Consider the following 27,737-nt stretch of genomic DNA (forward strand, 5'->3'; position numbering starts at 1 on the left):
ACAAATTAAAAAAAAATTAATTTCCTTTATTTATAAAAAACCGGCTATTAATTCAAACCCACTCCAAAACCTTCAAATTTTTTATATAAACTCAATCTTTTTTTCTCATTTTTTACCCACTACCACCCCATCTCTCTCTCAACTTTCATACCTTTTATAAAAAATTAATCATGTCTTCATCTTCTTCGTCAACGTGGTATTCGTCGTCTTCGGGTGAGAATGAAGCATTTTTCGAAAACATGATTATGTACGTGGCTCAGATGTTCATGGAGGAGGATGAAAACTCTGAAGCGTCGTCCCAATGGCAAAGTAGGAGAGCCAAATTAAACCGAGACAAAGAAGGTAATTTAATTTTTTTTAGAGTCTGTTTTTTAAATTTAATAATGAATTTTATAATGAATTTAATTTATTTTTCGTTTTAAATATATAGCCGCCCACGATAAATTAGTTGCCGATTATTTTGCCGACGAACCTGTGTACACGGACGAGATGTTTCAACGTCGGTTCCGAATGAGTCGTCGACTTTTTTTACGTATCGCAGACGACTTGGCCCAGTCTGATCCGTTTTTCACACTGCGATACGACGCTAGGGGGTAAAGGGGATCCACTACTTTACAAAAATGTACGTCGGCTATTCGCCAACTGGCATATTATATACCAAGAGATACATGCGAAAACCAAACGCAAACGACGTTCAAAAATTATATCAAGCACACGAACAAAGACATGGTTTTCAAGGAATGCTCGAGAGCATTGATTGCATGCACTGGCCGTGGCAGAACTGCCCTACTGCTTGGCAAGGTCAGTATACTCGGGGAGATAATGGCCATCCCCCTATTATTCTAGAGGTTGTTGCGTCATAGGATCTCTGGATCTGGCATGCTTTTTTTGGTCTACCTGGTTCGCTTAATGACCTTAACATCATATACCAGTCACAGATATTTGACGATGTAGTGGCGGGAACAGGTCTAGACACAAGTTTTATGGTTTCGGGGGTGGAATACAGGCGGGGTTACTACCTTGCAGATGGAATATACCCAACGTACTCGACAATCATTAAAACTATTGCACACCCGACAGACGATAAAAGAAATAAATTTGCGAAGTATCAAGAGGGTGCGAGAAAAGATATTGAACGGTGTTTTGGGGTTCTACAAAAAAATGGCATATCATTGAACATCCAACACGTTCTACTACACCAAAGAGATTATGACACATTATGTACGCTTGTATCATTCTTCATAACATGATCATTGAAGACGAAGGTAGAGCGATATGTGAGTACGACAAAAACGCGTCTAACGGGAATTCTGTTCTAGTTAGTTTGGAACAACAAGGTTTAAACATGTTCTCTCTACGTAACGAGTACACACATCATAACCTACAAGCGGACTTGGTGGAGTACATTTGGAACAACGCACAAAACGAACCTGACGACCACATGCCGGATGAAGACTAGTAGTTTTTTTAATATTTTTTAAGTTCTCAGGATTTTTTTTAAGTTTATGTTTTTTTTTTAAGTTTATGTAATGTTTTTTAATATTAATGAAATTATTTTTCTATTTTATTTGTTACATGTTAAAAAAAAGTGGATGATTTAAAAAAAAAAAAGCTAAACAAGTGGGGTAGGATCATCCTTCCATTTCCATTGTTTTTGTGTGATGGACCATCCTCAAAAGGACTATGATGTGGCGCCTAGGTGGTGGATCATCTTCAAAGGGAGGATGGACACCATACCATGTAGCCTAATGCCCTATAATGCCCAAAACAATCATTACCCAATTATTTTTTTTAATTTAAAAATAATAATATTTTATTAATTAAATAAAAATTACATAAATAATAAAACACAAACACATAATACTACTAGTCTTAATTTTCGTCTTCACTTTCGCCATTCTCGTCTTCTTCGTCTTCCTTGTCATCCGATTCTTGCTCTCCCTCGTTTGGAATATGCCGAACCGACCACGCGTGTTCAACCAAATCAACCGCTGACGCATTGTGTGTGGCTTCAAACCGTATTCATGTGCATTCTTCACTCTGTCTTCCATGGTTGCTTGGGGATACTCCTGAATGTCTTCCGGTACATAGCTTTGGCATATTGCTCTTCCTTCGTCTTCCAAAATCATATTATGCATGATTATACAAGCGTACATAACATCTCTCATTTTTTCTTCGCTTCATGCACGACAAGGATTTCTCAAATAATGTCACCGTTGTTGAAGAACCCCAAAGCATCTCTCAATATCCTTCTGCGAAAACTCTTGAACTTTTTCAAAGTAAGCTCGTTTTTCATCGTACGGGTCCCTAAACGTCTTCACGACAATCGAATATTTAGGATAAATTCCATCACACAAATAGTATCCGTGCGGGTAGTAGCTCCCGTTTGCATAAAAAGATGCCTTCACAGCTCTACCAGAAATATAGTCCTCTACGAATGGAGATTGCTCGAAAACGTTTATATCATTACATGACCTTGCCACGCCAAAGTAAGCTGACCAAACCCAAAGGCCCTGTGAGGCAACCGCTTGAAGAATAATAGTTGGTCCGTCTTGGTCAGCTCGTGTGTGTTGACCTCGCCATGCGGTCGAACAATTATACCACTGCCAATGACGACAACCCAAGCTCCCGATCATGCCCGGTAAACCATGGAGATTAGAATGGACCTCGTAAATTTGTTGAATGTCGTACCATGTGGGCTTTCTCAAATAACGCGCACCGTACAAATCTACAATACCTTTAAAAAATATAACTTTAAGCTAACTAAAAAAATATGAATGCATGTAATGTTTATAGAATAGTAATGTACCTTGACAAAAATGTTCAAAGGTATCTCGCGTTGTTTTCTCATCCATTTTTAAATATTCGTCGTTGATGTCCGTCGTGTTTCCGTATGCAAGGACTCGTAGAGCTGAAGTACACTTTTGAATACCGGTGAATCCAAGTGCCACAATAACCCCTACTCAAAAGCACTGGAACTTGAAGCCATCAAAAATGAGATGAGGCAGTTTTATACAGAAGCAGATCCCTCAAAAAGAAAATTCTCCTCACTCATAGGCTATATGGGTCCAGGAGATATAAATGATTATCTCAAGATAAAAGCAAGGCAAGCTAAAGTCAAAGCTAAGATTGACAGTGAAAAAGAGAGTCTAAGCGAAGAGGGCATTGCACATAGACTGGAGTTCTACCTTACAAAGGTAAAGCAGATAGAAGAATTTGCCCAAGAGTTAAACAAAGAAAAGGCTGATCATAAGAAGAAATTAAGAGAACAACTTCTCTACTTCATTATGACAGAGAAGTTCTATTCTGCTGAAGAACAACAGTTCAAGGAATGGCCTTTAGTCGCTTTAAAGCATGAGGCAGAGAGGATTCAAAAGATAAAGAATGATCCTACAAAGAAGAAAACTGCTCCAAACTGGAGTAAGTACAAAAACCTCATTGCTGACCTCACTGCTGAATGCAAGGGAAAGAAAAAGGAGCTGGTAGATGCTAAGATGGACACTGCTGAAGCCATATCAAAATGGTCTAGGCAGCAAACTGATGAAGCCTATGAGAGGCTAAAGAAAAGGAAGATCACTGTTTCAGAAGGTTCAAAGAAACAAGAACAAATGATGAAGCTGGAACAGCAAATTGAAAGCCTCAAAACACTGTTAAAATCAGCAGACAACCTTACTCTTGAGACAAACCAAGAAGAAGGCAAACAGCTGTCTGATAAGGAGGTCAAAGAAAAAGAAGCAGAGTATCTCAAGGACACCATCATGAAAATGGGTCTAAAAGAAGATAGCTCAGCAAGAATTCAAAACCTTTTTAAGAAGGTATTAAATTGTCATGCATCACCAAACACTGCAACAGACATGACAGAACATGAAAAACAAGAGCTTATTGGACAAGAAACTGCAGAAGACATAGCTGCAGCAAACAAAGTCATTGAAGAAGCTTTTAAAAGAATGTCTGATAGTTTGCATGTGTTTTCAAGGCCATCATCTCTCAACTCATCATCAAATAAATCTCTCCCAAGAAACCCATTAGGCTTAAAAATACTAAAGTGGATGTCTGATCAAAAGACCCACGTATTGACCCTGGTCAGAGCCAATGGTGAGGTGAAGTATATATCAAGGAAAGAAGCACTAGGCCTAAGTGTTGAAGATATGCAGGATCTCCTTGAACTTTCACTGTGCAGGGATGAGGATGACCAAAGTGCCAAGGAATTTGAAGTTGAATTTAAGAGTCATGCAAAGGCACTCTTGATGAGTAATAAAGGTTCTGAATAAGGAAGGGTTTTGGCATTATTTGTTCCAGGGGGAGATTGTTGGGATTGAACCCTAACAGAGGAACAGATAATGTAAAGCCAAAACCGGATCCCATCAGTGGACTCTTAATAAGCAGTAGTTTACACTAAACTCTCCCCTTGACAGTGGTTATCTAACAGCTGATGGATCTTAAGTGTTGCTCAACTACAACAACTGATGAACCAAACTCTGATGATTATCTAAAGACTGCTGAAGATAAACTCTGTTGCTCTATCTACTGCTGGTTCCTAAGTACTGCTGAAGACTCAAGCACTGCCCTCTCAAAGACTGATCACCTTTGAAGAAAGCACTGAAGATTCAACATCTGTGCTCAGGTTACAACAGTGGAACGTGAAGCAGTAGTTTTCCTTAGTTTTGCATTTTACTGCTTATCAGATGTTGCATGTCAGTAGTTTGTATAGAACAGTATTTATAGTTTGTTAGGTCGTTAGATGTCACTATCATGGTGACGTCAGCTGAGGTACATCAGTAGTTTGGTTTGTCTATAAATATGACAGTACTCTGTACTGTTATATTTGATCGTTTTGAGTGAGTTCTTCTCCTCAATTCATCCTTTCATCTTGTGCAACCAACTCTGGTGTATCAGGCTGAGGGGGAGTTTAGATTGTAAGCTTGCATTGTAATCTTTTGCTTTTATGTAAATCTTTTGACTCAATGAAAAGCAATTGTTTATCAATCTATACTTTCCTTTGATTATATTTACAAAGTTTGCTATTCATTTCCGCTGCACTTATCTCATTTCATATGTTCTGATTATACGATTTATGCAAACAAACACAATCAAGACGGCCTCAGATCCTAACAAAGGTTGTTGGTAAGTAGCTGTTATACTGACCGTTAGCAACGGTCATTGGCCAATTCATTTGATCTCCGGCATGGAATAAAGGACACCATGTGCTTTTTTTTAAAAAAACGTCCCGGGGTGGTTGATGGGCGTTGTGGGGTGTTTTTTAGGGGAAAAACGTTCAAAACCCCCCACTACGAGTGGTCTTATTACTTATATTTTAAGAACATATACTATATACTTTTTCATTCAAGTATTTAAAAAATTATTTTAAGTTCACCTAATATCAAAACTAACATTAACAAATAGTTCGAATTTCAATTTAATTTCGTTTGTATAAATTCTAATAAGAAAACAGTTGTTTCCAAAGCTACATCCTTGTAAATACACCTCACAATCAGAAGACTGTAAGTTAAAATCAATATGTAGTGATGTAATTATCTTAGAAAATAGAGAAGTTGCTTATACTTAGAAAATAGAGAAGTTGCTTTTAAAATAAATTAGCAACAAAACATAAATTGTCTCCTAATTCCTTTGTATATTTTGTGTCAATTTGAGAAGATATGTCTTAAGAGGCGAACGTAAGGATGTTATGTACTATATATATAGTTTTTCAGATACTTTTTAATTTTCTTGTTGAAACATGATTGTTTTTGTATAAGAGTTTTACATCATCTAGGAATGACAAAAATACCTAAGTCCGACGGGTATACTCGAAACCCGAAGTATTTGAGATAGATATATCCAATACCCGGCAGGTATTGGGCCGGGGCATGGGAAAAAAAAATCGCCGGTATGAGACGGATTAGATCATACCTGACCCAATTACCCGAAACTAGATGCCTGTTTACCTAAAATATATACCCGAAAATTTTTAAATATTCATATATGTTAGTAATGTTTAATTCTTGTAACTTTATTATTTAAAAAATAAAATTTTCATTTGAAATATATATTTTGATGATATTATTGATATTTATATGTTTTGAAATGCAAATAATTTTTAGAGATTGATATTATATAATATATATACATTTTTAACTATATCAAATATTATTACGATGATAATGATATATATGCTATTTGTCATAATTTAATATATTATATAGATTTTAAAGCATAAAATTATAAAGGAAAGTAAAAAATATATAGACATGAAAATCTCAACGGGTATACCCAATACCCACGAGTATGCCCGATACCCGACATGTAATGGACCGGAAATTGGTATGAGATTAGCCATACCCGACCCATTGTCATCCATACATCATCATATTATTATTAAGACATTAATGATACATTATTGATGACAAGAAAATGTGTTTACTTGTCGAATAAATAACACCTTTTGCCATCTTATATCCAGCTCGTACGTAAAAACAAAACTCTTAACATAAATTATACACATTACTTAATTAATACACATTACTTAATAAATATAAAGAAAGCACAATGCTAACTAGATTTAAACTGAATTAACCACTTTTTAGGTTCTAAACACGAGCCTATTTAAAGTCTTTTTATGTTTGGTAGAAATGAAAAGAGGTGAAATGTCACAAGTGACAAACTAATGAAGCAAATGTAATATACTTAAAACAAATATATATTTCCAAACCATCAAATGAAAAAAATGACGAAATATTATTTCTTTTAGATAGTTAAATCATTTTTGTATTTAGATTTTCTTTGATGAATCAATACTGGCATAATAAACGAAGAGGAAAACAACTCAACTAAAACAAGTTTAACCTTTTAATTGTAATCTCGTATGAGTTACGTAGCTCACTACGTTATCCATGTGATCTTGTAATTGAACGAATTAATAATGGCATAGATAGTCTATCCCAATCGTTAAACACCGAACTATTTCATCTAGAGCTTCAAATCTAAGTTTTCAAGATTCTTATTTTTGTATTTATATATTTTTTAACTCTTGGTTTTATTTGTTTCATTTACCAAAAAAAAAAAATTACAAAATCGATAATAGTTTTTAGTTTTAGGAGTGATGACGGGGGTAGCTCAAACCTTAATTACATGATTAGAGACACAACAACTTAAAAGGTTGAAAGGTTAAAAGGTTCGGAAATAGTCCAACGGTCATGAACAGTAAAAAGACAAGTCAGAGCCTTGTCACATCACCCTCTGCGTATCCAACACTCTCAGCCGTAAAAGAGAGTATGTACAGAGAGAACAACCTTTTACCCGCTGGTCTAAACCCTTCAACCCCCAAATGGGCAAGTCCCTCACTGTAGCCAAGGATCACTGGTCAAAGACTTCCTCTTATAGGAGATTCTTTCCCTATAAATAACAGTCTCTTGCCATTCATTCCAGCCATTCCAGATCAACTCAGATCACCCTTGATCTCTGATCTTACTTCTCCTCTCTGGAACTTGCTCCATACTTGTTCTATTCTCGGCTCACTACAATATTATCTCACTTAACATAGACATTCTGGGTTGAACCCTTCAATCCAGAATTCAAGGTGAATAATAACAAAGTGATCCGCCTCCACGTGCTACAAACGTGGGGGGACCCCACGACCTGCGTTAGGCTAATCGAAACCTTGAACCCTTTTACCCCTGAGATATCGCTACAGGCCTTGGTCTTGTATTTGTTGCATCAACAAGTTGGCGCCCACCGTGGGGCTACGCCGCTTACGTTATCTTAAAGACCAGTTGTGTAGCTCCATTTTCTCTTTACATCATGTCTGAAAGCGAGTCTCTCGGTCAGGTAAATCAGGTGCCTAACAACACCAATTTAACAGCAAGTTCGGGTCGGATCTCACCGGTCTTATCTACACCTCTTTCTACTCCCGGAAGTACTCCACCAGGATATGTTCCCGGAGTTCACTTCTTTTCAAACACAAACCCATCTCGGTCAGGGGTTTCACCTACTCAAATCGATGTAATGCATACACCGGAACACATAGATCTAACACCCGAGTGACTAGCTAGAAATTTCTTACAACTGAGATTTCTTCTCAACTAGCATATGAGCTTAGAAAGGGAAAAAAGGGTGAGAATAAGACTAAATTATGAGGAGTCTGAACCCTCATTATCACATGGACCTCCATCTCTTCCTTTTAGCAGCTCACGTTTAGCCACATCTTGCCTTAAAGCTGGTCCTAGTGTGACAGACCAACCACTCAAGCCTTTAAGGTTTTGGGAGGCCAAGTCCAACCGTTTTTCCCTTATTTACCTACCAACCCGTTACAACCGGTGCACATATGGGGCATAAAACCACTCTTGATCAATTATGGTAAGTCACCAACTTCAAGTGTTCCCCCTCCCATTGCTACTTCGTGAAAAAAAGTCATGGCCACCCTGCCTTCGGCTCGTGGTATGGTCATGAACACATCCATGGGAATGCCTTATGCAGTAAGCCTTTAAGGCTTTAACCTTATGACACAGATGATGACATCTTTTATGATTACCATCAGAAAGCCTTTAAGGCTTTAACCTTATGCCCTAGCTGATGACACGGATGACGGAAAAAATTTCCTTTACAGCACGTGAAAAGTGGATGATGACACAGAAAGCCTTCAAGGCTTTAACCTTAATTTCATCAACCAAGTGCCAACCACTCACCAGGGTACCTCAAGCGGTAACCCAGCTTCAAGGGTAGTAAAATACCACTCAAAACCTTACAAGCCCAACAACTTGTCTTGCTTCTCCAAAACAAATTGTTGAGTACGAGTTTCAAACCCAGATAAAGATACTATTACGGTGCTGAAAACCAGCTCCAAATCTTCGTCGGGGCAACAAGAATTGAAAAATGGCCCAACCCCGGATGTTGTCTCATGTTCATACGAACCCTTGAAGGTTCTCCAAGCATATGGTTTAATGATCTTCCTGAACAAAGCATTCAGACCCTTGACGATTTTAGCAAAGGTTTCCCATAACAACATGACAATGAAAGTCTCAGAGACTTCACCGAAAGGTACCAGAAGGAAGGTTTAACTTACGCCGATGAAAAGATTAAGGTCGCAGGGTTCATGAATGCTAAATTCCAAATATCTCACGAGAGACTTCAATAAATGCCTGCCCAAAACCCTTGAAGAAGCACTTAAAAGGGCTAAAGCCCACATTCGAGGAGAATAAGCTATATATATAAAAAAAATAAAAAAATAAAAAAACCTCTTAACTAGAGCTTCCAGTATGGCTCTTATGACAAACGATTCAAAGGTTCGGATTCCAGAAGGCCGGAACCCTCCAAGCCGAGAAAAAACCATAAACTTTACAGCCTTAACCAAGACTCCGCACGAGATCTTGGCAACCGAAGAGGTTAAACACAGCTTCCGCCCTCCTCAACCTTTGTCAAAAAAACAAAAGATTAGAAAAATCAAGCTAGTATTGTGAGTTTCACGAATAGAAAGGTCACCATAGCAATGATTGCTTCTAATCCAAAAAGAGGATCGAAGAAGCCGTCAAGTCCGAACTGGCTCACTTGGTTGAAGGGGTCAAGGGCAAGATGGTTGAAAAATAAAAAGTAGGAAGCGAACATGGTCGACCTTGAAAACAAAGCTTCCCACAAACGCCATCATTTTAAGGCATGGGAACGTCAATATGTTTGCTTCCCACCATCAGAAGGAGAGTTGCTTTCAAACCCTCTGGTGATGAAATCCAACATAGGAACCATCAAGACACAAAAGGCTTACATTGACACCGGTGCAACCACCAAAATCATGTTTGAGAAAGGATTTAACCCTCTCAGCGACGATGAACGTTCAAAGCTTCAACAGTCTGAATCCTTTATCGAAGGTATCGCAGACATACCTATCAAGCCTTTAGGCCAAATAACCCATTATGTTTGTTCAACGAGAGAACAAAGGGACGAACCAAACAACTCACTTCTGCGGTGATCAATATCCCTTCCAACTATGATATCATCATAGGAAGGCCAGGGCAATGTGTGTTCAGAATGACAGTTTTAGTTGGTCAAGGCACTGTGAAGTTTTCCACTGAAAAAGGGATAGCAACCCTTCAACCTACCCAAGAAGCTTTTGTGGTTGAAGGGGAAAGCTCAACAAAGGACGAAGACGATGAACAAGGGTTGAACATACACCCAAAATATCCTCAACAGGGGATAAGGGTAAACACTAACCTTTACAATGAAACTGTCACACCCCTAATTTCTACGTGTCACCAGTGGGCCTAGTGGGGGAGTATCGTGACGTATTTGATATCATCATAGTCAAACAACACAGATTAAAATGCACAGCGGAAGCATAAAGATAGATTTATTTCAACCAAACAAAGTGTAATATTCAAGTATCACAATGTAGCTGAAATAGATCCACAGGCGGATCAAAAATAAAAAGGAGAAATTGTTCAACAGATAATGGCATCCAAGCTTGCGAGACTCTAACGATGCTAAGGAGTGGCCAGCCTATTACGTGTAGAACCTGCACTTAATCTTTTTGGGGGAAAATACGTCAGTTTACACTGGTAAATACAATTTAACTGACTCATTTTGAAAACATTTTAAAAATTGATTTGAATGCAAATGGAACAAGCTCTTTATAACTTGGGATAATTAATAAACTTTAAACTTGTAAAAGAATTACATGTTCGTTATGCGTTCAGTCGCCCGGTTCGTGCCGGGTTTAAGATTAATAGACACACCACATTGTATAAATCCGCGACAGGAAGCCAACAGTTATACCTTAATAAATATGGACACATTGTCGGGTGTACGCCTACACCCGCGTGTCAAGGTCGTGGCCATTTCATGAATGATGCCAAGGATATCCGGGACATGGTCATTAAGCTCCCAAAGGAGTAAAACAAACAAAACCAGTTTTTAAACGGGTCACATTGATAATACCCAACTACTAATGAGTTAGAGTCAATTGCCCGACCAAGCGGTATTTTATATACCGTACCCAAGCCCGTATAAGGAAAAAATAAGTTAAAAGTATTTACCTGAGCAAGTAATAACCACAACAAGCAAGTGCAAATATCTTTTACTGGGTCTCCTATTCTGGAACGAAGGTTTATAATAACCTATTAGAATCCTAACGGGTCTTTTACTTAGCCTAAGCTTAGACCGGTTAGTTATAAAAATAAATGTTGTTTAATCGCATGAAAGGCGAAAACCGTGAAGGAATGTGATTTAGACCCAACAAGTTTGGAGACTTGTATAATATGGGTAAACTAAACACATTCAGGATTTTGAGACAAAGATGATATGGTTTGACCCGTTTTGGCTAATACGCGTAAACTAGTTACATAAGCCGATCCGAACGCGAAAGCGCGTAACGGGTAACCATATAAATCATATACAAGTTTCCTGAGATTATATGCACTAAATATGTTGTGATATCAGTAAGATATATGTCCAATTATGCCCCAAATGATTTTAAACTCAAATTACGCCTCATAAGGGCATTTTGGTCATTTTAAAGGGTATAAAGGAGTTGAATTAGCCATCTGAGTTATATATCTGAATAAATCAGTAAATATGCTTAGTTTACTATGTTATAATAGTATCAAACATATGTGAATTTTATTAATTAAAACCATCTTATGCACCGAAAGGGCATTTTGGTAATTTCACATAAGCCTAAAGGTCAAAATTGGAAACCTGAGTTTGAAACTTTAGTTTACTGTTATTACATAAAAATTTACTGAAAATATCAGTAGGTATTGACCCTTATATATATAAACTAGTTTTGACACATACTATATCGTAAAAATGCCTAAAAAGGCGATTTGGAGCCATTTTCGGGTTTTGAAAGAAAAGCTGATATTTTTATAATTCCAGCAGGCTCAAAATAATATATTTAACATAATAAATCAGTAGAAAAAGGTTTGGGGTCAAAAGGATCTATAAAACTCATTTTATGGCCCAAAGGGGCAAAACCGGCAATTACCGAAATAAGCTTAAAACTCTAAGTTATGCTCAGCCTAAAAATAAATAAAAACCTTTAAAAATCCCAAAATATTATTATATATCAATGGGTATAAATTTTGATATAAAAATTTGTGTTTAGATAGGCTATACGCAAATTATGCTAATTAATTATTAAGAAAGCTTCTAATTACGCTAATGAGCATAACTCTTAATCTAGACCTCAAACTGATGTCAAATTTCGGTTACAAGTTTATAATTCAGTAACTAAGATGTCTACCCTTTTATATTTTTAAAAATCATATTTTATGGACATTTGGGCATAATGGTCAACATATGGCATTTAACGGAAACTTGCATAATAATTAGACAACTAGTGAACCAAGCCGTATAATAATAGAGGGTTATACTAACATGTAACTAGGTCCAAAAGAAGCTCTAAGGCAATCCTAACCTTGACTAAAACGGGTCAGAACTGAAAGTCAAAGTGAAAGTCAAACTATGCGACTTTCGGTTCCAAACCGGGTCTAAACAGAAAATTGTCGAGTTGAACATGTTGGGACATGTATTTACATTAGTTACCAAGTTATATTAGTGATCAAACAGATTGCATGTATCCTACATTGCTAATTATGACCTTGACAATAGGCACATACTTCCTTGTGGACTCTAACTCCCACGTATAATCGGGACCTCTGCGGGCATCCCATTTGACCTTGACAATAGGCACATACTTCCTTCGAAGTTTCTTTACCTGTCGATCCTCAATCGACACAGGTTTTTCCACAAATTTCAAGCTCTCGTCTATATGTACATCTGTGTGTGGTATGACTAGTGATTCGTCAGCTAGACATTTCTTCAGATTGCAGATGTGGAACACATTATGAATACCACTGAGCTCTTCAGGTAAATTTAACTTATAAGCCACTGATCCTACACATTCGATAACCTCGAACGGTCCTATATACCTCAGGCTTAACTTACCTTTCTTACCAAATCGCATTACCCCCTTCTAGGGTGATACTTTGAGCAAAACTTTATCACCAACCTCAAACTTGAGGGGTTTTCGCCTTTTATCAGCATAGCTCTTCTGCCTATCCCGTGCAGCTTTCAGGCGGTCATGAATTTGGACAATCTTGTCCGTCGTCTCAAAGACTAAATCAGGACCTGATAATTGAGTGTCTTCTACTTCTGCCCAACAAATGGGCGTTCTGCACTTTGTACCATATAATGCCTCAAAAGGCGCAGCCTGGATGCTGGTATGATAGCTATTATTACAGGAGAACTCGACCAAAGGTAGGTGCCTATCCCAGCTACCTCCTAAATCAATCACACATGCACGCAACATGTCTTCCAGGGTTTGAATGGTACGCTCACTTTGCCCATCCGTCTGAGGATGGTAAGCAGTACTAAAATTTAATTGCGTGCCCAGAGACTGTTGGAAACTTTTCCAAAAATGAGATGTGTATCTAGTATCCCTATCAGAGATAATAGATACCGATACCCCATGCAGGGATACGATTTTATCAACATACAGTTGGGCCAACATGTCCGAACTGTAAGTCTCCTTAATGGGTAGGAAATGTGCTGACTTAGTCAGTCTATCAACTATCACCCAAATAGTGTCATTTCCCTTCTGTGTCTTAGGCAACTTGGTGATGAAATCCATCGTCACCATTTCCCATTTCCAGGTGGGAATTTCAGGCTGTTGTAGCAAACCTGACGGCTTTTGATGCTCAGCCTTAACTTGAGCACACGTCAGACATTTGGCTACATGGGTAGCTATAGACTTCTTCAAGCCTATCCACCAATAATTCGCCTTCACATCCTGGTACATCTTATCCGCTCCAGGATGAACGGAATATCTGGAACTGTGGGCTTCTTGAAGGATAACGTCTCGAAGTCCTCCATAAACAGGAACCCATATCCTTCCATTTAATCTCAGGATTCCGTCCTTGCCATAGGATAACTGTTCTTCAGTCACCCCTAGCTTTTCATTGGGATAGTTAGCTTCTGACACAGCTTCCTTCTGTGCAGCTAACAACCTTTCATTCAGGCTGTTCTTGATTTCAATGCTCTTGGCATTGATCCTTATTGGTTTCACTCTTTCTTTTCTGCTCAAGGCATCCGCGACTACGTTGGCCTTGCCTGGATGGTATCTTATTTCACAGTCATAATCGTTTAGAGTTTCCATCCAACGTCGCTGCCTCATATTCAAATCCTTTTGATTGAACAGATGCTGAAGGCTTTTGTGATCAGAATAGATCACACACTTAGTTCCATTTAAATAATGCCTCCATAGCTTTAGTGAAAATACAACGGCACCCAATTCCAAATCATGAGTGGTGTAATTCTTCTCGTGCACTTTTAGCTGTCTTGACGCATAGGCAATGACCTTGCCTTTTTGCATTAACACACAACCCATTCCGGTGTGTGATGCATCACAATAGACTACGAACTCATCAATTCCTTCAGGTAACGTCAACACTGGTGCGTTACTCAACTTTTGTTTCAAAATGTCGAATGATTCTTGTTGCTTAGGTCCCCAATTGAACTTGCTATTCTTGCGAGTCAGCAGAGTCAGGGGTGCTGCAATTCTTGAAAAGTTCTCGATAAAACGTCTATAATATCCTGCCAGTCCTAAGAAACTGCGAATCTCCGTAGGCGTCTTTGGCTCCTGCCAATTCATGACGGCCTCAACCTTAGCGGGATCTACTTGGATACCACGCTCACTCACAACATGCCCAAGAAATTGGACTTCTCGAAGCCAAAATTCACACTTCGAAAATTTGGCATAGAGCTTTTCTTGATAAAGCAACTTGAGAATACATCGAAGATGCTTTTCGTGGTCAGCTTGGCTTTTCAAGTAGATGAGGATGTCATCGATGAAGATAATGACAAATTTATCCAAATAAGGCTTGCAGACGCGATTCATGAGATCCATGAATGCGGCAGGTGCATTAGTGAGACCAAAAGACATCACTAGGAACTCGCAGTGACCATAACGAGTCCTAAATGCAGTCTTGTGCACATCTTCATCCTTGACCTTCAATTGATGGTAGCCTGACCTTAGATCAATCTTGGAAAAGTAGCTCGCTCCTTGCAACTGATCGAACAGATCGTCGATCCTGGGCAAAGGATACCTATTCTTTATAGTGACCTTATTAAGCTCACGGTAATCGATGCACAAACTCATCGAACCATCTTTCTTCTTGACGAACAAGATTGGCGCTCCCCATGGAGACGAACTAGGTCTAATAAAATCTTTGGCTAGCAGATCATCTAGCTGCGTTCTCAATTCCCTCATTTCTGTTGGTGCTAGCCTATAAGGCGCTCTTGCAATAGGTGCGGCTCCAGGAATGATGTCGATTCTGAATTCTACTTGTCTATCTAGTGGCAAACCAGGTAGTTCCTCCGGGAAAACTTCAGGGTAGTCAGAGATGACTGGAATGTCTTCAATCTTGGGTCTTTCTTCACCAATGGTTACCTGTGCCATATAAATGACACAACCCTTTTTCAAACATCTGGATGCTTTGAGCATAGCCACCTGCTCAGGCAATCTGAGTATCTCCCTGAATGGTAAGTGGTTCACCAGACGGAGTCTTGATCACCACTTGCTTCTTGTTGCACACTATCTGAGCTTGGTTATGCGATAACCAATCCATGCCTATTACTATGTCGAATCCGGCTAGCTTAAAGGGTAATAAGGACAGAGGAAAAGAGTGGTTCCTAATGGATATGACACATCCATCTAACACAGTCGAAACTGTTTCCATGGTTCCATCAGCTAATTCCACCTCATATTTCACACTTAAGGCTTTAACAGGTAATCTTAACAACTCACAAAATTTATTATCTACAAAAGATTTATCTGCTCCAGAATCAAACAATACTCTTGCGAAAACATCATTAATGAGAAACGTACCGGTTATGACGTTGTCGTTCTGGATGGCCTCCTGAACATTCATTTGAAAGACTCTGGCGTTGGTCTTCTTCCCATCTTCAGCCTTCTTTGCCAGTTTTGGGCAGTTGGTCTTGATATGCCCTTTTTAATTGCAACTATAACAAGTTGCATCCTTCAACTTCTTGCATTCAAGAGTCCTATGCTCAGAGGACTTGCAAATCCCACACGCCTTCGGCTGGGATTTCTGTTCATACCTGCACCTCCCGAATGGTGTTTCTTGCAAACCTTGCACTTGGGCCTATCGCCCGACTGCTGATCACCTTTTTTGGTCTCAGACCCCTTCTTGTGGTCACGGTTCCCCCTATGCTTCTTGCTTGACCGACGTGAATTATCATCTTCACGTTTCCTTTTCTCAGAGTCAGCATTTCTCAATGATCTCTGCCTCACTGCATCCAGTGTGAGGGATAGAGATATATCTGCTACGGATCTGAAAGTAGCGGGCCGAGAGGCTTTTACGCTAGCTTTGATTTCTGGGCCAAACCCCCAATGAAACGCGCGATCCTCTTGGGTTCTGGGGTCACCAGGTATGGAATCAATCTGGACAGGGTGTTGAAACTTGTGAGATATGCCTGGCAATCCAGGTTCTTCATGACCAGTGATAGGAAATGAGATTCTATCTTCTCAACCTCATGCTGAGGGCAGTAGTTTTCTTTGATGAGAGCAACAAATTGCTCCCATGACATGTTGTACAAAGCAACTTTTCCAGAGGCTTGAATCAAGGACCTCCACCACTAGGGTTCACCCTTAAATGACTGGGATGCAAACTTTACCATATCCCTTTCAGCACAACCACTAATGTCCACAACAGTGTCCATTTCATCCAACCAAGTCATGCAGTCTACTGCCCCTTTCTCCCCAGTAAAATCCCGGGGTTTACAAGACACAAAATATTTATACGTGCAACACTTAGCACGTGGGGCATCATCAAACACAATCTTCTTGGGGTGAACACTGTTCTCATTTGATGAGTGTCGATCATCATCTTTCTTAGACACATCCTTCTTGGACTTAGGCTGGACAGAGGGTGGTTTGCTATGAGCCTCAGAATGGGTTTTTGGTTTAGAGTGTGGTGTAGACAGGGTTCTACTTTGGGTCCCAGAGGACTCACTATACTGTCTATCCAAAGCTTTTGTAACCGCGTTGTCCACTAGTGCTTGCAGCTCCGCACCAGTCAACTATATTCTGGCGTTATCGTGGTTTTCCACCGGATGGCTATTTACTTCATCCGACCCCGCCATGTAGCTTCAATTTGCTACATATGGAATTAATGGGCAAGGTTATAATAAGAGGCTTTTACAGTATTTTATATTTTATTAACCATGGTTTTAAATTGCCATTTTAGGTTAATTTGTTAAAATTTTAGGATCTTTATTATTACCCTAAAATATATTGATAATAGCACATAAGGCCTAGTCACAAGGACAATTTATTTTAATTATAAACCAGGATTTTTACAGTACCCATGTATTTAGGTTTGAACCACAGTTCATCCGTTTATTACAGGGAGTCATAAGCTACCACTGTTTCTAGTCTCAGAGGACATTTAATTATTGCCCACAGGCACTTCGCCCTTAAGAGGTGGTTATATAAATAAGGGAATTTTAATTAACCCTTTTTAAAGGATGGCCTGTGTGACTTTACTGATTCACAGTTTGCCAAAAATGTTAACATACTAGCAGATCTTAACAATAATTGGAATCTATTATGTGGGTTCTACCATCTTGGCCTTGTCCGCATCAACATATAGGCTAGGTTTTACCTCTAAGATTCCTTTAATAATTAACGCAGAATAGTCCTAAATTGAGATGTTAATATGGATCTTAATCTAATTATGGAACTACCATCTTGGCCTTGTTTTATGATAACATATGGCTAGGTCTCTGTTCCTTTTTTTTTTTTTTTTAGATTTTACCATTTTAATATAATGGCAGATCTTTTATTATTTTCATTTATTTCATGTTTTAAACACATAATTAATAATAAAATAAAATGAAAATTTAAACTAGAACATCCCATAAATTGTTTTAACAAGTACATCATTTGCTCTAAACGGGACTTCTACAAAAATAAATGCTCATGCAGGGGCGGAAAACAAAACAAACCCACGCAGGGGTCAACTAAAAGACATGCCCACGCAGGGGCAGAATACAAAATGACAAGCCCACGCAGGGGCCGAGTACTGAAGCAAAAGTCCACGCAGGGACTTGATTACATAAAAATAAAATAAACAAAGGTCTTCAATGACCCCTTCTCTTAGACTTCCCTTTGAGTAGGTCCGACAGACCCTTGAAGAAGCCTCGGTTGCTCTCCCGTACTGTTCGGATTTCCTCTTCACAGTGGTCCAATCTATCGAGGACCTCTTGCTGGCGCTCCGGCGGGATCAGCTGCGGCTGCGGCGGCTGATACAGAGGTTGAGGAGGTGGCGGACGCTGGTACCCATAAGTTGGGTAACCAGTGGTCCAAAGGCCTCCATAAGGTCCCTCTGGATGATGGGCATTGTAGTCCCATGCCTCCTGGTATGGGTCCACATTGGCGCAGTCATAATGGGTATGAGCCGGCTGCTCAAAAGGGTTGTACGCTGCTGAACCGGCGTAGGCAGGGATTGGGTTGTCAAAACCCACTGGTGGCGCCATAGGCGCATAGTTGATCTCTTGAATGGGGTTTGATGGACCCCCTATCTGTGGTTCTTATTCTTCCTGGAGTGGCGGATAGTGACTGCCACTCGATGGTTGGGGTGTGCTGATGCGGACACCCCCTCGCACGGACATCTGTGCGTTTGACCTCTTCCGCCTCGGTGGCTCCGGAGGCGGCTGTTGTTCCACTGGTGGTGGTGGTGGCGGAGTGACTGCCGCAAATCGGTGATCCTCAGAAGGATCCTGCTGCTATTGCTGCTGCTGCTGGTATGGGGACGAGTGTTCGGAGGGCGTGAAATACCAGTTCCACTGGTTAAACCTCGCCTGGTAACTGTCAGGACCGCGGTAAGGCGATCCGTGGAAAGATGACCCATCGGAGATTTCGATGGGTGGTTCGGTGTTCCGGACGCAGGCTCCACGGGATCTGTGTCTTCGTCCATGTCGTCCGCGTGATCCCCTGAGAAGTGATCCTCAGGTCCTAGTGGGTTAAAACCCACGAGTTCTTGAATGATATTAGCCGGGTTGAACCGGCTCTGGAAGACAGGTGAAGGGTCACCAAAGGAATGGTGTGAGTTCGATCTTTGCAAGGGTATAAAAGAAGGTGGTTGGTTGTTGGGCTCATTCTCCTAGTGGGGCCCAAAAGAATGCAAGTATGAAGGTGAGGAACTGAGGGAGACCGACCGCCTCCCGGGTTCGACGTAGAGCCTCCATGGCTCCTACGGGCTAGTACTCATGGTAATGGACGGCGTTCGCCGGTGCGATGGTCCGGCCTCGTGATCATGACCCGTAACTGGGCCTTTGCCTCGGCCTCTTAAAAATCTCGGCGGCATATTTGACCTGCAAACATGGCTAAGATAACGACCAATATATATATATATATATATATATATATATATATATATATATATATGTATATATATATATATATAAAAGACCGAACAAATAAAAAACAAAACAGAGTTTGTCCTATGTTCGTTGTCTAGACTCGAAACTCGAGGAATGTGCAATTTGTGCACTGAGATTAAACACAAAAGGCTAGTGTTTAATTCACTCAGTGTTGGCTCTGATACCAACCTGTCACACCCCTAATTTCCACGTGTCACCGGTGGGCCCGGTGGGGGAGTATCGTGACGTAGTTGATATCATCATAGTCAAACAACACAAATTAAAATGCACAGCGGAAGCATAAAGATAGATTTATTTCAACCAAACAAAGTGTAATATTCAAGTATCACAATGTAGCTGAAATAGATCCACAGGCGGATCAAAAATAAAAAGGAGAAATTGTTCAACAGATAATGGCATCCAATCTTGCGAGACTCTAACGATGCTAAGGAGTGGCCAACCTATTACGTGTAGAACCTGCACTTAATCTTTTTGGGGAAAATACGTCAGTTTACACTGGTAAATACAATTTAACTGACTCATTTTGAAAACATTTTAAAAATTGATTTGAATGCACATGGCACAAACTCTTTATAACTTGGGATAATTAATAAACTTTAAACTTGTAAAAGAATTACATGTTCGTTATGCGTTCAGTCGCCCGGTTCGTGCCGGGTTTAAGATTAATAGACACACCACATTGTATAAATCCGCGGCGGGAAGCCAACGGTTATACCTTAATAAATATGGACACATTGTCGGGTGTACGCCTACACCCGCGTGTCTAGGTCGTGGCCATTTCATGAATGATGCCAAGGATATCCGGGACATGGTCATTAAGCTCACAAAGGCATAAAACAAACAAAACCAATTTTTAAACGGGTCACATTGATAATACCCAACTACTAATGAGTTAGGGTCAATTGCCCGACCAAGCGGTATTTTATATACCGTACCCCAAGCCCGTATAAGGAAAAATAAGTTAAAAGTATTTACCTGAGCAAGTAATAACCACAACAAGCAAGTGCAAGTATCTTTTACTGGGTCTCCTATTCTGGAACGAAGGTTTATAATAACCTATTAGAATCCTAACGGGTCTTTTACTTAGCCTTGGCTTAGACCGGTTAGTTTCAAAAATAAATGTGGTTTAATCGCATGAAAGGCGAAAACCGGGAAGGAATGTGATTTAGACCCAACAAGTTTGGAGACTTGTATAATATGGGTAAACTAAACACATTCAGGATTTTGAGACAAAGATGATATGGTTTGACCCGTTTTGGCTAATACGCGTAATCTAGTTACATAAGCCGATCCGAACGCGAAAGCGCGTAACGGGTAACCATATAAATCATATACAAGTTTCCTGGGATTATATGCACTAAATATGTTGTGATATCAGTAAGATATATGTCCAATTATGCCCCAAATGATTTTAAACTCAAATTACGCCTCATAAGGGCATTTTGGTCATTTTAAAGGGTATAAAGGAGTTGAATTAGCCATCTGAGTTATATATCTGAATAAATCAGTAAATATACTTAGTTTACTGTGTTATAACAGTATAGTATCAAACATATATGAATTTTATTAATTAAAACCATCTTATGCACCGAAAGGGCATTTTGGTAATTTCACATAAGCCTAAAGGTCAAAATTGGAAACCTGAGTTTGAAACTTTAGTTTACTGTTATTACATAAAAAGTTACTGAAAATATCAGTAGGTATTGACCCTTATATATATAAACTAGTTTTGACACATACTATGTCGTAAAAATGCCTAAAAAGGCGATTTGGAGCCATTTTCGGGTTTTGAAAGAAAAGCTGATATTTTTATAATTCCAGCTGGCTCAAAATAATATATTTAACATAATAAATCAGTAGAAAAAGGTTTGGGGTCAAAAGGATCTATAAAACTCATTTTATGGCCCAAAGGGGCAAAACCGGCAATTACCGAAATAAGCTTAAAACTCTAAGTTATGCTCAGCCTAAAAATAAATAAAAACCTTTAAAAATCCCAAAATATTATTATATATCAATGGGTATAAAGTTTGATATAAAAATTTGGGTTTAGATAGGCTATACGCAAATTATGCTAATTAATTATTAAGAAAGCTTCTAATTATGCTAAGGAGCATAACTCTTAATCTAGACCTCAAACTGATGTCAAATTTCGGTTACAAGTTTATAATTCAGTAACTAAGATGTCTACCCTTTTATATTTTTAAAAATCATATTTTATGGACATTTGGGCATAATGGTCAACATATGGCATTTAACGGAAACTTGCATAATAATTAGACAACTAGTGAACCAAGCCGTATAATCACAGAGGGTTATACTAACATGTAACTAGGTCCAAAAGAAGCTCTAAGGCAATCCTAACCTTGACTAAAACGGCTCAGAACTGAAAGTCAAAGTGAAAGTCAAACTATGCGACTTTCGGTTCCAAACCGGTTCTAAACAGAAAATTGTCGAGTTGAACATGTTGAGACATGTATTTACATTAGTTACCAAGTTATATTAGTGATCAAACAGATTGCATGTATCCTACATTGCTAATTATGAGTTAATTTGGATTTAAACATTCTGTTGACTTTTTAAAGTATGCTTTGACTCGACAATAATCATAGTTAGAGTGGGAATCTTTAACTACCCTTTTAAGGGTTTGTTACCCACATAATTACCTACTTATAGGTATTTTTAATTCGAGATTTGACTGAGTAATTATAGACTAATCTCGAAGTCAAACCTTAATTACGATAGTTTGACTTTTAGCTAATTAACTAAGCTAAAATGGATTAAGGATGATTAGGATCACTTACAATGGTCCTAAATAGGATTAGAGACTTAAGGGAGTCTTGGTTGCTGTCCAGAGAAGCTCCAAGGTGCTTGAACAAAAATGCAAGTGAGCAAGTCCAAATGATCACAACTCAAGTCCTTTTATAGTGAACCATATGGTCCAAGATCATGACATGCAACTACACAATTGATGTGAGATGGTTCCAGGTGCCCCTATGTGGCCCTGGTTTCGAAAACCATCCATTTAAGTCGGTGTAACAGCCTGAACAGGCAGCTGTCCAAAACCTGCTGCCAGCGACAGCCTTACGGACCGTAAGCCTAAGCTCTTGCGGTCCGTATGCTCCTCTTGCGAACCGTATGCTGAAACAGTTATGGTTCGTAACCGACCGTTGTTGAAATCACCCAGGTATGCACCTTACGGACCGTAAGTCATGACCCTTACGGTCCATAACCGATGGTCAGAGGAAAAAAATTTGCAAACTTTCAAGCCTCGACCATGCAATCATACAAGTCCGAATCCATGCCATCTTTTTCAGTTGTGGGACCTTCTTGCTCAGCCATTGCATGCTTGTATAACCCTTACATTTTTCACTTCACTTGGATTCTTGTGGGAAGATGGAATTGACGGAAATACCAAGAACAAGTCTTGGATTCTCATAATTTATGATCTTGCTTAATTAGATTATTTCCAACTCCTTTTACAAGGATTTAATTCAGGGTTCTTCTTGTAGTAACATTCTTAATAATCTAATTTCCATATAAAGGATGGAATTTTATTTATTTATAAACAATGGGTTAATATATCAGATGTTTATCAAACGATTTAAGGATCTTGGGATTTATAAATTTGGGTCGTTTAGAGGTGTTTTAATAACATGTCGCCCTTGGGTCATTCAAAGGTATTTTTAATAACATGACGCCCTCTTAAAAATCCTACCATACATCTTTATATTTGATCCGGGTTCCTGACACGTTTGTCCCACATGACATGTGTCTTTATTTTATTGGACAGGAATTTTCGAGGTGTTACAGAAACCCTCTCATAACTTGAAAAGCTGCTCTTGCACTATGTATTTGCTTGATGCCCCGAAGATATGACCGGCATCCCTCGTAGCATTGTTGAAACATGATTTATGGATCCCACCTGATGTTAAGCCCATTATACAAAAGAAACGGAGTCAAGCCCCTAAAAGAAGCCTTGCAGAATGCCAAAAGATGGAAAAGCTTGTTCTAGCTGGAACCCTTCGAGAGGTCAAGTATCAATCATGGGTGGCCGATCCGGTATTGGTTTAAAAACCCGACAAGTCTTGGAGAATGTATATCGATTTTAAAGACTTGAACAAAGCACGCCCAAAGGATTGCTACCTGCTGCCCTGGATAGACCTCAAGGTTAACTCACTCACGGGCTTCTCGTGTTTTCTTGACACCTAAAAGGGTTACCATCAGATCCTAATGAAAGAAGAAGACGAATAAAAAAACCACATTACACACTGATAAAGGTATATTTTGCTACCAAAAAATGCCTTTTGTTTTAAGAAACGCAGGTGCCACTTATCAACGCCTGGTTGACAAAGCGTATACAGAACAAACTGGCAAGAATATAGAAGCTTATGTTGAAGATTTGATGATCAAGAGCAAAACGGAATACCAAATGCTCAATGACATACAAGAAACCTTCCAAACCTCGAGAAAGATAAACATGAAAGCATAATCCACTTAAGTGCTCGTTCTAGGGCACATCATGGGGAAACAAAGCATAAAAGCCAACCCTCAAAGGATGTGCTAACAAGAAAGACTTCCAATGGAAAGCTTACAGCTTTGAAGCGTTTTACCTCAAAAGGAAGCCTTCAACCAAATGAAGCAACACTTGGCTTCACTCCCAGCCATTTCGGCTCCAGAAACAGGAGGAACGACCTCTATCTACCTTTCGATTGCTGAAAATACCATAAGTACGGCTCTAATCATTGAACGAAACAAAGTTCAGATACCCGTTTACTTTTTCAAAACTTCAAAATTAGCAGAAATCAAATATTCTTCTTTGAAAAAAAAAACTTGCTCTAGCCCTAGTCCAAACGGCTAGAAGGCTTCGACGGTACTTTCAGTCACACCCGATACAAGTGATCATTGACTAACCAATTAAGAATGTGCTTGAAAAACAAGAAAATTCCGGACGATTAGCCAAATGAGTTGTGAAACTAGGTGAACACAAAATCACCCATGTCCTGAGAAAAGTTGTCAAAGCTCAAATCTTGGCTGACTTCATCTTGTAAGTCCCTAAAGAAGCCATAACAGAAGTTAATACAACTGCAGCTGAACCCTCCAACCCTGATACCTGGAAGCTCTTTACCGACGAAGCTTCCAGCATTGAAGGGTCAGGAGCAGGGCTAGTTCTAATTGATCCTAATGAATTGTAATTCACGTATGCCCTTTGTCTTGAATTTCAGACTACAAAAAACAAAGCTGAGTATGAAGCATTGATTGTTGGGCTCAAGCTTGCAAAATATGGGTGTCAAAAGGCTTCAAGTCTTCAAAGACTCGTTGCTTGTTTCAAACCAAATAAGTGACAACTACATAGCCAAAGAAATGGGGGTTCAAAAGCTTCAAGTCCTTACAGACTCTCTCAAGCTAAGACAATAACAGCTACAAAGCAAAAGAACCCAACATGTATTAGTACCGAGAGAAATCAAAGGAATTGATGAACACATTTCAAACATTTTCCATCAAAAAAGTTCCAAGATCTCAAAACAAGAGAACTAATGCACTAAGCAAACTTGTATCTCCTACGTTTGCCCACCTCACCAAGAAGGTACTAATTGAGGTGTTAAAAACCTCATCCATCCAAAGACTTGAGGTTCAAGATGTGATCACTAAAAAAGGGCCAAATTGGATGACTCCCATTGAAAGGTTCCTCAAAATGGTGAATTACCTAATGACCAGACTGAGGCTAAAAGGGTTCGTATCAAGTCAAGGCAATATGTGTTACAAGGAGATATCCTTTACAAAAAGGATACCTTGCACCACTACTTCGATGCGTTGGCCCAGAACAAAGCCAATATCTGATCAAAGAGGTTCACGAAGGGATATGTGGAGCTCATTGTGGCCCGAAATCGGTAGTGTCAAAGTTGATGAACCTCGAACACTTTTGGCCTTCCATGCATCGAGATACCTCTGAACAATTGCGAAAGTATGAAGCTTGTCAGTTACATGCTCCGGTACCCAAAAGCCTCAAACATGACCCCGTTCCCATCTCCTCGGCTTGGCTATTTCACAAGTAGGGAATCAACATCGTTGGTCCATCCCCACTAGCCAAATGAGGAGTCAAGCTCTTATTGGTAGCCGTGAACTACTTCACCAAGTGGCCAAAAGTAAAACTATTGGCAAAAATCTCAGGGAAACAGGTCATTGATTTTGTTTACGAAAACATAATCTGTCGTTTTGGGCTCCAGGGGTACTAGTCACGGATAACGGGAAGTAGTTTGCCGAGAAGCCTTCTAGCTCCTGGTGTAAGGAGTTCAGAATAACCCAGGTATTCAGCTCGGTAGCTCACCCACAATCCAACGGCCAAGTTAATAGGACAAACAACAACATTGTTGAAAGGATTAAATCTCGATTGGAAAGATACGACAACAACTGGCTCGAATAGCTTCCCAATGTGCTATTGGAAATTCGAACAACCAAGAAAACGAGCCACAAGAAAACACCCTACAGCCTAATGTTTGGATCAGAGGTTGTAATCCTAGCTGAAATCGGAGTAACAACACAAAGAACATTTAACATCGACCTCGAGCCAAATAAGAAAGAGACGATGTTGAATTTGGAACAACTCGAATAGGCTCGTGATTAAGCAGCCATACAAAAAGCAAGGTACAAGCAAAACATGGAATTGCATTAAAATACACGGGTGAAACATGAACAGTTCAAGCCTGGGGACCTCGTGCTTTGAAATAATGAGGCCTACAAGAAAGAAAGCCAAGGAAAGCTCGGCCCTAAGTAGGAAGGGCCATACACTATCCTTAAAGCCCACAAAGGGGGATCATACAAGCTGGCAGGTCCGCAAGGCAAAAAGCTTCCCCGCCATTGGAATGGCAAAAACCTTAAAAGGTTCCATGTTTAACCAAAACGTATTACAAATAGTTCCCAAAAGTTGTTCTATTCCCCTAGTAATCAAAGTACTTTGAAATGAATGAACGATAAATCAAAATTTGTCTTTCTATCCTATAATCAGGTTGAGAACCTAGCAAGAAACTCCATGGCAAAGGCCATGTAAGGGGATGAGCTCCCAGGCCACATCGCTCAATAGGTTCAAGGGTTGAATGGACCTATATAAGGGGTGAGTTCCTAAAACAATACAACTCCATGAGACTCAGAGAAATCTTAAAAATCATGTCTCATAGACGGGTTTGAACAGCCTACACCAAATGTTCCTTAAGCCCCAACATTCGCTTACGAACCAAAAAGACTCTAAGTGAATGTCATACATAGGATAGAGGTTGTATCTTCTTGTTAAAAATATCCTAAGGCTAAGTGACTGCAGCACCGAACCCTTTAAGGTATAAATAACATAAGATGCACCACCCAAAACAAAGACAACATGCAAAATCAATGAAAACGCAAGGGAATAAATAGAACAACATAGCAAGATAAGTTAAAGATAGCAAGGGCCATACTGGCCATCAAACATAAAACATTGTCCACAAGCCTTCAAGGCTTTAACCACCAAGGGATCTAGACGGTTCCTTTAAAATAAAAAGATGTTCAAAGAAACAACCCATAACATGGTTCGACATGCTAAGAAAGCTATGAATTAAGGCCTCTTCTTCACTTAGCAACGTCAGGGATGGTAGACTTTGCTGCATCATCCTTCTTCGAACCTCCATAATCTTGGGTCTTTTTAAGCCTTCCTCTTTTTCCTCCCTGCTGCACCCGCTACCTCAGAGGCTTCAAGGCTTGAACCCCTTGAGCCCTCACCACCTTCAGAACACGTTTCCTCGCTCTCCAAAGCAAGGACGTTTCTTCGAGAGGGACTTCAACACTTCATTACAAACAACCTCATTAAGGCCCTTGGGTTTTAGCTCTTGCAAGACAGGCAAAGATTTACCAAAACACTTGGAGACTTCACCCACATATGGGTAAACCATATCCTCAATCTTAAAATTTGTTCCCTTGAAGACTTTGAAGGCTTTGGGTCGAAAAAGAGAAGACTTTTCCTAAGGCTCCCCAGGTTCACAAAGCTTTGTAACCAGCAAACAAACCTTGGTGTCTCACATGAGCAAGAAGCTTGGTGTACACATCACCCAAGACTTTGTCGAACTCCGACGAATGGAGAAGATATGTAACCACTTGCTGGAATCCATGCTCAATGAGCCGTTTATTATCACCAGTTGCCTGGGAAAGTGAAGCCTTTAACCCTTCTTTCTCCTCCAAGGAGGCTACTTCTGAACCTCAAAAGCAGCCCTATCAACCCTGACTTGAACCCTGTCAGCTTCCAAGCGTTTTTCCAACTCAACCAT

General features: G+C 39.6%; 1 protein-coding gene across 1 annotated transcript; it reads right to left on the reverse strand.

Moving 5' to 3' along the window:
- Window positions 1–2,210: 2,210 nt before the first annotated feature.
- Window positions 2,211–27,737, reverse strand: LOC110876125. The gene is made up of 3 exons (XM_022124302.1): window positions 27,669–27,737; window positions 27,480–27,570; window positions 2,211–2,737 (listed from the first exon to the last, which is right to left on the reverse strand). Exons 1-3 carry the CDS (start codon window positions 27,735–27,737, stop codon window positions 2,211–2,213), a joined length of 687 nt encoding a protein of 228 aa, XP_021979994.1.

This window comes from Helianthus annuus, chromosome 9, assembly GCF_002127325.2.
Source record: "Helianthus annuus cultivar XRQ/B chromosome 9, HanXRQr2.0-SUNRISE, whole genome shotgun sequence".
NCBI lineage: Eukaryota > Viridiplantae > Streptophyta > Magnoliopsida > Asterales > Asteraceae > Helianthus > Helianthus annuus.